Below are 11,087 nucleotides of genomic sequence, written 5' to 3'. Positions count from 1 at the left end.
CGCGCGAGCTGGACGCTGAAGCTGGGCATTTCTACCGGCGCGCGCTTGGCTGGAGGGTCCCGGGCCGCGGGCGTGCTAGGGGCAGACAGGCGGAGACGGCGTACGCGCCCTGCGTGAGTGCGTGGCGGCGGCGCCTGCGCGAAGCGAGTGGGCGGTGTGGCCAGGTCCACGTGCGTCCCTCCCCGCGACCCCGCGGCCAGGCGCTCGGGGGCTCCATGACCCGAGACACTCTGGTGTCCGCGCCCCGCCCCGAGCGGCCTGCCCCGTTCTGCCGTCCCTCAGACCCCGCAGCCTGGGCCGGCGACCACGTATTACCATGGTGACTGTGGGCAACTACTGCGAGGCCGAAGGGCCCGTGGGTCTGGTCTGGACGCAGAACGGCCTGAGTCCCTGCTGCTTTTTCACGCTCGTGCCCTCGACGCTGACGGCCCTGGGGGCTCTGGCCTTGGTGCTGGCCTTACCCTGCAAGCGTCGGGAGCGGCCCGCTGGCGCTGAGACGCTGTCTTGGGGGGCCGGCCCTTGCGTCGCTCTCTACGGGGTGCAGCTCGTTTTGGCCGCACTTCAGGTGGCGCTGCCCCTAGCTGGACTGGCCGGCCGGGTGGGTACCGCCCGAGGGGCCCCGCTGCCAGGCTATCTACTGCTGGCCTCCGTCCTGGGGACTCTGACCAGCGCCTGTGGCCTGGGGCTGCTCATAGTGGAGCGGAGCCAGGCACGGCAGAGGCTAGCGATGGGTGTCTGGATGAAGCTCAGTCACAGCCCGGGACTCCTGCTTCTCTGGACTGTGACATTTGCGGCTGAGAACTTGGCCCTGGTGTCCTGGAACAGCCCACAGTGGTGGTGGGCGAGGACGGACTTGGGCCAGCAGGTGAGGAGTCTGGTGGGAGAGGGGAAGCACTGCTGGCTGGCCTTGGGAAGAAGGACTGTACTTGCATGTCTAGTTATACTGGCTCCATGCTTTGGCCTGCCTCTAAGGAACAAAAGAGGGGAGGGGCGGGTGTCGCCTGGGCGCTGATAGCCAGCTGGTGGGGTGTGCCTGTGCTGAGTCACTGGTGGGGTTTTTTTTTTTTTTTTTAAACCCTATTAAGTGCTGGGCTCTGGGGAGGACCTGGATGTGTCCCCATAACCAGTCCCCAGCGATATAAGTAGTAATCAGTAATGTAATGGAATATTGGTCCTCATTAATATTATTCTCACATATGTTGCATTCTAGGTCCAGTTTAGCCTCTGGGTGCTTCGGTATGTGGTCTCTGGAGGGCTATTTGTCCTGGGGTTCTGGGCCCCTGGACTTCGTCCCCAGTCCTACACCTTGCAGGTCAACGGAGAGGATGGAGATGTAGAGAGGAGCCAGGTACACTGGCATTACTGAACCCTGGGGTCTATTTTATTTTCATTCCCTACCGTCATTTCTTTCCCCCACAACGAACTCATTCTTTTCTAAATATCAGTTTGTGACCTGTTAGCCTCTCTGACCCCATCTGGGATCGCTTGTGAGTCTAAGATAACGGGGGAGCCATGCATCACACGTTCTTCTCTAGAGGCTTTCAGTGATTTCTGGCTATAGTGCACTACTTTGATTTCTGCGTTTTTCTCCCACATGTGTTTCACCATCCTAGATTAGGTCAGCAGAGGGGGCACCACGGTCTACCTGGAGAGACCTTGGCAGGAAGCTCCGCCTACTGAGTGGCTACCTGTGGCCTCGGGGGAGTCCAGTGCTGCAGTTGGTTGTGCTCTTCTGCCTGGGGCTCATGGGACTAGACCGGGGACTGAACGTGTTGGTCCCCATCCTCTATAGGGACATTGGTGAGGGGGAGTTCCAGGGAAGGGGTGCCAGCTCACACTGGTCTTTTATTGGCCTGATGGGTGGGCTGGCCCTAACCTAGGGAGGTGGGACAGAGCTGGGTGCTGAGAAAGAGGCTGTGACTGGTGCCTGGGGCAGTTTTGCCTGAAGAGTCCTAGGTGCCATAGCAGGCTCTGACTCGTTTCCTCCCCAGTGAACTTGCTGACTGAGAAGGCACCTTGGAGCTCCCTGGCCCAGACTGTTACCACCTATGTCTTCCTCAAGTTCCTTCAGGGGGGTGGCACTGGCAGTACAGGTATGAGGGGGACTCCCTGCCCACTTTGGGTGGCATGGCCCCCTCCTCCCACAGGCATGCCCTCCTCACCGTGCCTCTACTGAGCACCTCCCCCCAGGCCCCTTTGTGCCCTCAAACCTCTCTCTTCCTGGTGCTGGGCTGACTTCACTGAGCCCCAGTCCCCTCTGAGGCCTCCTCTGCCTGGCTCCCCGCAGGCTTCGTGAGCAACCTGCGCACGTTCCTGTGGATCCGCGTGCAGCAGTTCACCTCGCGAAGGATGGAGCTGCGCCTCTTCTCCCACTTGCACGAGCTCTCACTGCGCTGGCACCTGGGACGCCGCACTGGGGAGGTGCTACGGATCGTGGACCGGGGCACGTCCAGTGTCACAGGGCTGCTCAGGTGCCAGGACAGTGGGAAGGGAGCCAGGCAGGGGGTAGGAGCAGAAGGACTGTCAGAAGGGGAACAGACCCAGCCTGAGGAGCTGCCCCTCCCCCCATTTGTTCCTTTATAAGGTTAACGTACAAATGCTTTCATAGTGATTAAACATGGACAGAGAGAAAATCTCTGGAATTTCCCTCGCCCCCCCAGAGGTTCTCTCTTTTAGTTTAGTATGTTGAGTTCTGCATTTTTTGCGTTTATGGATATACCATGTGGAGACAGACAGAAGTACTGTAGTATCATGCAGGTTTCTTTAGGATATGTGGTGTCGTGAGATAGGTTTTATTCTCAGAGTTGGTTTATTCACTTAACGAAACATTACAGAGTTAGTTTACTATCCGTGTGTAAAGATTTGTTAATTATAATCGATACGGAGAATTCCGTAGTTTGGGCAGGCTGTGGTTCATTTAGCCATCCCCCTAGAGAACATTTAAAATGATTTTAGTCTCACTGTTAAAACACTGCACTGAAACTCCTAGAGGCAGAGTTGCTGATCCGAGCCCACCTTTCTTTGTTGCTTGACTTATCCTCCTAGCTACCTGGTGTTCAACGTCATCCCCACGCTGGCCGACATCATCATTGGCATCATCTACTTCAGCATGTTCTTCAATGCCTGGTTCGGCCTCATTGTGTTCCTGTGCATGAGTCTTTATCTTAGTGAGTGCTGCTTGGTGAAAACATCTCCCTGGACTCTTATTCAGGGTGACATGGTGGGTGGGCCTCCTCCTCTGCCAAACAAGCTTTAGCTCAGCTTGGATGGAGGGCTGGGGAAGGGCACCCTGGGCACATTAGCTTAAGGAAAAACCTCATTTGTATAACAAGGTGCAGCTTGCTTACATTGCTTCACTGAAACCATTTTCACACATGAGGTTTTGAACAGGCTACAAAGACGTCTCGGGCCTAGATCCTTCTCTCTGAGAGCTTAAAACTTGCTCCTTATTCCTCTGAAATCTGGGCCATGGTGCTCTAGCACAGGTAGCAGATATCTACACGAGGTCCCTGTTGTTAGAAATGAGATCTTGATCTCTTCTTCTTCCTCCCTCCTTTACCTCCCCGGTCACTGTCTAGCCCTGACCATTGTAGTCACAGAGTGGAGAACCAAGTTTCGCCGTGCAATGAACACCCAGGAGAACGCTACCCGGGCACGAGCAGTGGACTCTCTGATAAACTTTGAGACGGTAATGGAGGCCCCGGAGGTAGTGGTGTGAGGCAGGGAGATCTTGGAGGAGTGTGGCTGGGGACCACGCGGGCCAATGAGGGTTTTCTGAGCCCCATGGCTGGGGGATGTGGGTGTGGTGTTTGAAATTGGGAAGGAGGGATTGGCAATCTGGAGGGAAAGATCCTGGTGCGAGTACTATGCCCACGCTGAACAACAGTGGTTTGTGTTCATCAGGTGAAGTATTACAATGCAGAGGGATATGAAGTGGAACGCTATCGAGAGGCCATCATCAAGTATCAGGTGAGGATGCCAGTTTGAGGCCTGCTGAGAGCGAAGACCTGGCCTTGCAGAATTGCTGGTGCTAGGAGGAGTAAAATTTGGATTGTGAGATTGGAGACCTCTGGACTCAGATTTGGACTTGGCGATGGTCAGTGTGTATGCGACGTCCCTCCCTCCCTCATATTGCCCTCAGGATTTGGAGTGGAAGTCAAACGCTTCACTTGTGTTACTAAATCAGACCCAGAATGTGGTGATTGGACTCGGGCTCCTTGCTGGCTCCCTGCTTTGTGCTTACTTTGTCAGTGAGCAGAAGCTGCAGGTGAGGCAAAATCATGGGAGAGAGGCTGGGGATTGTGCCGGGGATGGGGAAACAGGGGCTCAGGATCTAAGTCTGGGCACCACCAGGCTCCTGGGTGGGAAGTAGGCAGGGTGACAAGAGCAGCCTGCAGCCTATGGTGGGTGACGTGGTCCTCTGTTCTGGGTCTCCACAGGTTGGGGATTTCGTGCTTTTTGGCACTTACATCATCCAGCTGTACATGCCCCTCAACTGGTTTGGCACCTACTACAGGTAATCAGATCCTTGGCCCTCACCTCTTCAGGGTGCATTGATATTTCCCCAGCTCCTCCAGGGGGCCCCAGCCACCACCCTTCTTCTCTCAGGATGATCCAGACCAACTTCATCGACATGGAGAACATGTTTGACCTGTTGAAAGAGGAGACAGAGGTGAGTATAGAGAGGAACAGGGCTTGGGGAACAGGGAGCCTGATTCTTGTGTTTAGAGAATACCAGGCCTATAGTGGTGACACTCAGTGGCACCCTCCCAGGTGAAAGATCTTCCTGGAGCAGGGCCCCTTCGCTTTCAGCGGGGCCAGATTGAGTTTGAGAATGTGCACTTCAGCTATGGTGATGGGTGAGCCCCTCCCACTTGCCTCTGTCCTTGCCCATTGTTCATTTGTAACTTTTCCTGCCCATCTCCTGCTTTGAATCCCTGGTCTTCAGCCCACTCCTACCTGGAAAGACAGCGTGGGCAGGGGCGGGACAGGGCCCACTAGTAGCTCTGGTGATGGAAGTGGGCATGGGGCATGGAGCACTTCTGACCACGCCTACCCTGCCTTCTAGGCGGGAGACCCTACAGGACGTGTCCTTCACTGTGATGCCTGGACAGACTCTGGCCCTGGTGAGAGGACACCCAGCCACTTGGCCCAGACTCCTTGAGCTTCCCTCATTCCCCAGGTGGGGAATCAGAGAGAGCTCCATGGTGACGAGTCACAGGACTGAATGTGGCAGCCTCCATGGACATCAGTGGCCTCTTGGAGAGGGAGCCTGAAAACCCAATGGGCCTGAGAATATTTTCCCTGTTTCCAATGCACCAGGTAGGCCCATCTGGGGCCGGGAAGAGCACAGTTTTGCGCTTGCTGTTTCGCTTCTATGACATCAGCTCTGGCTGTATCCGAATAGATGGGCAGGACATTTCCCAGGTAAGGGAGTTTGGGAGAAGACTGGGATTTAGGAGTCTGTGGATTGGGGTGAAGGGTGGCAGGTACTGGGCATCCAGAGAGAATAGAAGATACCAGCTTGCAAAGAGCTGGGGCGGGAAGTCCCAGCCTTTCTAGCCCATAAGCAGTTGTGAGAATGATTTGTGTGGTGTCTACCAGGTACAGAGCTCTTCCACAGCAATCTAATGAAGCAGGTAGAGGAAGTATGTTTTCTTTTCACAGATGATGAAACAGACTCAGGATGGTTGAGTGATTTACCCACGCTGGGATTGGGGTGGTGATGGCAGGGCTCTGACCCAGGGCTTCTCATCCCACGTGCCTCTTGCTAACCCATCCTGCCTTCTAGGCTGAGGGTGTCCCAAAGGGATGAGCGTATGGTCTTTTGGCCACAGGTGACCCAGATCTCTCTTCGGTCTCACATTGGAGTCGTGCCCCAGGACACTGTCCTCTTCAATGACACTATCGCCAACAATATCCGCTATGGCCGTATCACAGCTAGCAATGATGAGGTGGAGGCCGCTGCTCAGGCCGCAGGCATCCATGATTCCATCCTGAATTTCCCTGAAGGTGAGGGTCCCCCGCAGAGAGCCCCTGCCCCAACCCAGTGTGGACCTGTTCCATTCCTTCCGTGTTCATCTGATGACAGAAACCAAGTTTATTACGTGTGACTTGAAGGAGGTTGGGGACATTCACAGGGTATGAGACTCAGGTGGGAGAGCGGGGCCTGAAGCTGAGCGGTGGGGAGAAGCAGCGTGTTGCCATCGCTCGCACCATCCTCAAGGCTCCTGACATCATTCTGCTGGACGAGGTGAGGGTCCTTGGCTTCCTTCCCCTTCCTCCTCCCCTGCCTGCTGCCCCAGCCACTCCTGTTGGACCCGGTTCCCACCCAGGATAGAGAACACATATCCAGGTTTCATAACACACCTTACAGTTGCTAAGGTCCAACAAGAGCCTTTTTATTTTTGAGGCCCAGTAACCACCTGCATCCTCCTTCCATTGGAGGTCTTGGGCAGCAGGGGCAGCTTAACCCAGATCCTCTCTTTAGGCGACATCAGCACTGGATACATCAAATGAGAGGGCCATCCAGGCCTCTCTGGCCAAAGTCTGCGCCAACCGCACCACTATTGTTGTGGCACACAGGTACAGGACCTCCACTCCAAAGCAGAGCAGAGTGAGCCCGCTTTTGGTAGTGTGGTGGGTAACTGGTGTCTGACTTCTCAGGCTTTCAACTGTGGTTAATGCTGACCAGATCCTTGTCATCAAGGATGGCTGCATCGTGGAGAGAGGACGGTAAGGGACCCTGGGGATGAACAGGGCAGGGCCCCTGTTGGAGTTCCAGGAAAAGGTTACGAAGTCTGAGGGGTTTCTGGAGGGTTCTCCCTTACTCGTCCCCTTTGTCCTCCCTCTTGGCCGGTAGTGACGAGCTTTAAGATAAAACTGATATTTGGGGCTTATGCTTTCCTCTCTGTCCCAGGCATGAGGCTCTGCTATCCCGAGGTGGGGTGTATGCTGATATGTGGCAGCTGCAGCAGCAGGGACAGGAAGAAGTCTCAGAAGACACCAAGCCCCAGACCATGACACGGTGACAAAAGTTGTGGTCACTTCGCTGCTAGCTTAGAGGGAAATAACATAGATCCCTTTTCCCTGGCATATCTCATCCTGGCCTTGGGGCATGGTGCTAGCTAGAGTGAGGCAAAGGGGCCTTTCAGAAAAAGCCTTCCTTAGATAAATAAAAGTGTGGACTGTGTTGTGACCACTGTGGCTTTGTGGCAGTGGGGCATTGTAGTGGGCCTCCACCTGAGGTCAGGTGAGCATTCCTGACAAGACCCTTGTGGCTCTGGGTGGAGAGGGGAAAGAAATGCATAGACCTGGATGCTTTACTGATTGCCAAGATCCTTTATTCTTCCCAGGCTCCTCCCTGCCTACTACACGTGGGGGCAACCCTGGCGTAAGGGGGAAGACATGATGACAGGGGCTGAGGAGGACCTGCCCGCCATCCACCAAGGGCCCAGCCAGGGCACAGTTTAGAGCCACTCTCTCCCCTGCAGCTGGAGAGTCTCACAAGGCCTCTGTAAGCTCAGCTCCACCGGCTGTTTCTCCTGATGCTCCAGGAGGCGGCCTTCACATCACTCCTGCCTGTCTCTCCACTCCAGGCTGCTCAGAGCCTCCTCTCCCTGGGGACCCTAGACGAGTGAGGGCCACAGTCCTCCTCCGTTGATCCTCCCTCCCCAAGCCCAGGCCCTAGCACAGGCTGCAGGTAGACGGCTTCAAGCTGCGGCTCTGGGCCTGGAGCAAGGAGAGGGAAAGGAGGGGGAGACAGGGCGTGATGTCAAGGAAACGAGGGGACAGCCCTTCAGAGCAGTTCAGCGTGGTCTGGAGTCATACTGAAAACAAAAGCATAACCACCATTCCAAATTCTCCACCATGTGGAAGAAAACAAGTAAACAATTTCTTCCTCCCTCCCGGCAGCAGGACCCCATCTTTATGCCACCCTTGTCATACCTGCTGCCGTTGGTATTCCGCCTCACTGGCTGAGAGTGCCTGTGCTAACGCTAAGTCTTCTTCCTCCTGAGAACTGAGAGGGAGGAGGAGTTCAAGTTGGATGACATTAATACCTAAAATATGAGCAGCTGATCTGTGCTAGGCATCACTTTGCTGAGCACTTCCGGCTACTAAAACTCAATCTCCACAACAGCCCTACCAGGTAGATGATTAGTATTAGTACTGTCCCCATTTTGTGGAGGACATTAAAGCTCTAATAGGTTAAATGGCTTGGCAAATGTTAGTTAATAAGTTTAAGTTTGAGCCCAAGTTCCTTATCCTTCATCAGGTCAGAGTAGTCCCCCCTCCCCTCCAAACTGAGGCCTTGCCCACCACCCACCTTCCCCCTTTCACCAGAAGTAGGTACCTAGGGACCTGGGACTTGGTCTCTGCCAGCGACAGTTCCAGGGCTCGTTGCAGAGCCTCATCCTCACTCTGCAAGAGGAAAGAGAAGACCAGTTGCCACTGACTTTACTCTGTGGGTTTATGTCTGTCCATCCAACCTCTCCCTAACTCACCAAGCCATTCTGCAAAGCAATCACTGGAGGGGCTGTCCGGGATGGAGAATGAATTGTGGCTCTGTGGCAGACATTCAAGAAGTTGAAGTCAGAGGTGTGAAGGAAAAAAAAAAAAAAGGAAGTGAAGAAATGGGCAGACCTACCTGCTGGGAGAGGTAGATGAAGCCAAGGTCTGACTTGCGCTGGGGACGGTGCTTGTAGAAGCCAGACCTTGTGCTCTGGAGATGGCAGCAAGTCTGTAGGGAAGAGACGCTCTTAGCATGCCTCCAAACAATCAGCTCGCAAGCTCCCCCTAGGCCTTACCCAGCCACCCAGGAAATCAAGAGGGGAGTTCCTGCAGAGTCTGAGAGAACATCCTGGGCTGTACATCAGGACTGGCAGACGTGGACTTGAAAAGGAAGCTGAAAGACTCCCTTAGCCAAAGCCAAACTTGTGACGATAGGCATTAAGTCAATTTCCAAAGGATGAGATTGTCCCAAAGGGAACTAGAAGACTTGGTTTCAATTACCCTGCCCGGCTGGTAGGAGGCCCCTCCCGAGAGCAATCATGGTCCAGTGGGTGACGGTGCTTGATGCAGAAGTTTCGGCCACAGCGATCACAGGTCAGTTTCATCATTTCTCGCTGCCGGCAGCCAGAGCGTTCACACTTATTGGTGAAGATCTGAGGTGGAATGGGAAAGTTTGTCTTGGCTGACACACTGGCCTCTTTCCCCAGTCCCATCGCAGCAGCTTTCAGGTTCCCAGGCATCTGCAGTCCCAGCTTGGACTGGTCGTGGCTGCTCTCCATTGCTTACCTTCCTTTTTTGCTGTGCAGGATCAGAGCGACAGTCTCTGTCAATGTGCTCCCCCACAGCGCGGTCAGGGGGTTCCCCTCTGGCCACAGGCACAGGCACATTACAGAGTGGGCACACTGGCACCTGGATATCCTAAAGGCAAGGGGCAGGGATCAGTTTGAGGCCCGCTCCCAGCCCAAGCAAATCTCTGGTGCTGAGAGGACCTCCCAGCTCCTAGGTGTATCGCGCACAAACGCACGAGAGAGAAAGCACAAGGTTCACCAGCAATGAATCTCAGAAAGATAAAGAAGAGGAAAACGGAAGCAGTGGCCTTTCCAGGTTCTGTACGCATTCTCTCCTCCTGTGACCCCTCACCTTTTGGTAAGCAGATCCACAGCGATGCTGGGAGTAGGCCACATGGTCTGCGCAGAAGATACCCGAGCAAGCGTCGCACTTGAGCGGCAGAAAATCTGCAAGGAATGGGTTCAGTTGCGGGTCCAGCGGGACCTCGGGTCCTTTCCCATCACTCAAGCCTTGCCGTTCCGGGCAACGGAAACGCTGTCCTTACAGCCCCACTCTATTTGTAACAAGCTGTACCCCTTCCTTAGCGCACCATCTCCTTAGGCACCGCCCACAAGTTGGAGCCCGGCGCCCCCGGGCATTGCCAGCCCCGCGCCCACCTAGCGCTCACCTGAGGTTCGAGCCCCTTTCGGCCCCGCCCCCGCGCGCTCCGCTCCTCACCCAAGCGCTGACAGCTCGGCTCGGAACAGTGAGCCCCAAGGTCCGGAAACTCCATCGCCGGGCCTGGCGCAGCCTACTCGGAGAGGAAGCGAGTACCGAGCGTCTCTAGGGCTCCCGCTCCAGGTCCGGGCCGTGACCCAGCACTCTGGACGGGGCGGGGGGGGGGCTCCCTGCCCTGTCCCCGCCCAGCCGGGGTTACCGGAGACCTCGGCGCCTATCGGCCCGCGGCTCCCAATCCTCCCCCGGCGCGCGAAGCTCGCCGACGTCATTACGCAGGGCAGGCACGTCCCGCGCAGTCGTCGAGAGGGGAGGAGCGTCCCTCGCAGAGTCCTGCCTCTTCTGCCTCAGGGGAGACGGGGGAGTTAGATAAGTGTCTGAAGGGGAGGAGGGGGCTTTAAGGCGATTCTGGGCCCAGGCGTAGTAACAAAAGGGGTCTTTCTGGAGGCTTCAAGGGGTGTTTCTGAGGCTTCAAGGATGGTTGAAATGCGCGGCGAATGCGTGGACAGATGTTACTCTGGGAAAGGAGGGCTGGGATGGTTTGCGGTGTTTCACAATTCAGTCCTTGGCCCTCTTTTCTACACCCTCCCCCTGGCCATTTCGTTTGTGGCCACGACTGCACTTACTCTCCACGAGCTACGACTGTGCTGTCTCTCTAAAGTGCAGCTTTCTGTACAAAACTGCACGTCATTTCTACAAAGTGTCTTAGTTTGGGTTCCCCAAAAGCATAGCCTGAGACAAGAATTTAAGTGTCAATAATTCAGGTGAGAGGTAAACCTAGGTAGCCAGAGTAAGATAGTGGAAAGGAGGGAGACAGGGAAGAAGAAAAAGCCAATAAAGAGTGTGTTATTGAGCTGATTATCACTGTGGTAATAGGGGCTATATTCTATTGGGAACCTGCAGAAGAACCACGTAGAAGGCACCCAGAATTTTCTAAGATCCTGGACTGACTCCTATCGTCTACAAATTGAGGATTGCTCCTGGGGATGGCAACTTCCCCACCCCCATTCTAACTTCTAACAGCCAGTCAGTCTACTCCTATGCACAAGTAGATTGAGTTTGGGAGTCTTTGG

The 11,087-nt window shown here is 55.1% G+C and overlaps 2 protein-coding genes across 5 annotated transcripts; one reads left to right on the top strand and one right to left on the bottom strand.

Annotated features, from left to right (window-relative positions):
* Window positions 1-84: 84 nt before the first annotated feature.
* Window positions 85-7,210, top strand: ABCB6 (ATP binding cassette subfamily B member 6 (Langereis blood group)). Its single transcript, XM_049888247.1, has 19 exons — window positions 85-865; window positions 1,211-1,348; window positions 1,614-1,800; window positions 1,992-2,093; window positions 2,288-2,471; window positions 3,046-3,167; window positions 3,579-3,688; window positions 3,904-3,969; window positions 4,142-4,267; window positions 4,440-4,516; window positions 4,609-4,672; window positions 4,774-4,859; window positions 5,069-5,126; window positions 5,323-5,427; window positions 5,838-6,012; window positions 6,141-6,253; window positions 6,491-6,585; window positions 6,667-6,735; window positions 6,920-7,210. The coding sequence occupies exons 1-19, from the start codon at window positions 317-319 to the stop codon at window positions 7,029-7,031; spliced, it is 2,538 nt and encodes an 845-aa protein (XP_049744204.1). The 5' UTR covers window positions 85-316; the 3' UTR covers window positions 7,032-7,210.
* ZFAND2B (zinc finger AN1-type containing 2B) lies at window positions 3,680-10,278 on the bottom strand. 4 transcript variants are annotated; one of them, XM_049888259.1, is made up of 10 exons: window positions 10,018-10,278; window positions 9,652-9,746; window positions 9,298-9,429; window positions 9,013-9,164; window positions 8,648-8,740; window positions 8,505-8,565; window positions 8,354-8,421; window positions 7,948-8,020; window positions 4,540-4,651; window positions 3,680-4,030 (listed from the first exon to the last, which is right to left on the bottom strand). In XM_049888259.1, exons 1-9 carry the CDS (start codon window positions 10,070-10,072, stop codon window positions 4,544-4,546), a joined length of 837 nt encoding a protein of 278 aa, XP_049744216.1. In that variant the 5' UTR covers window positions 10,073-10,278; the 3' UTR covers window positions 3,680-4,030; window positions 4,540-4,543. The 4 variants fall into 4 exon arrangements, with proteins under 4 accessions (XP_049744216.1, XP_049744215.1, XP_049744218.1 ...); XM_049888258.1 differs by lacking the exon at window positions 3,680-4,030 and having other exon boundaries at window positions 4,500-4,651; XM_049888261.1 differs by lacking the exons at window positions 3,680-4,030; window positions 4,540-4,651 and adding an exon at window positions 7,321-7,829.
* Window positions 10,279-11,087: the final 809 nt, after the last annotated feature.

The sequence above is a fragment of the Elephas maximus genome, chromosome 6 (assembly GCF_024166365.1).
Source record: "Elephas maximus indicus isolate mEleMax1 chromosome 6, mEleMax1 primary haplotype, whole genome shotgun sequence".
NCBI lineage: Eukaryota > Metazoa > Chordata > Mammalia > Proboscidea > Elephantidae > Elephas > Elephas maximus.
The sequence above is the reverse complement of the archived record's forward strand: the minus strand, read 5'-3'. Positions and strand labels throughout refer to the sequence as shown.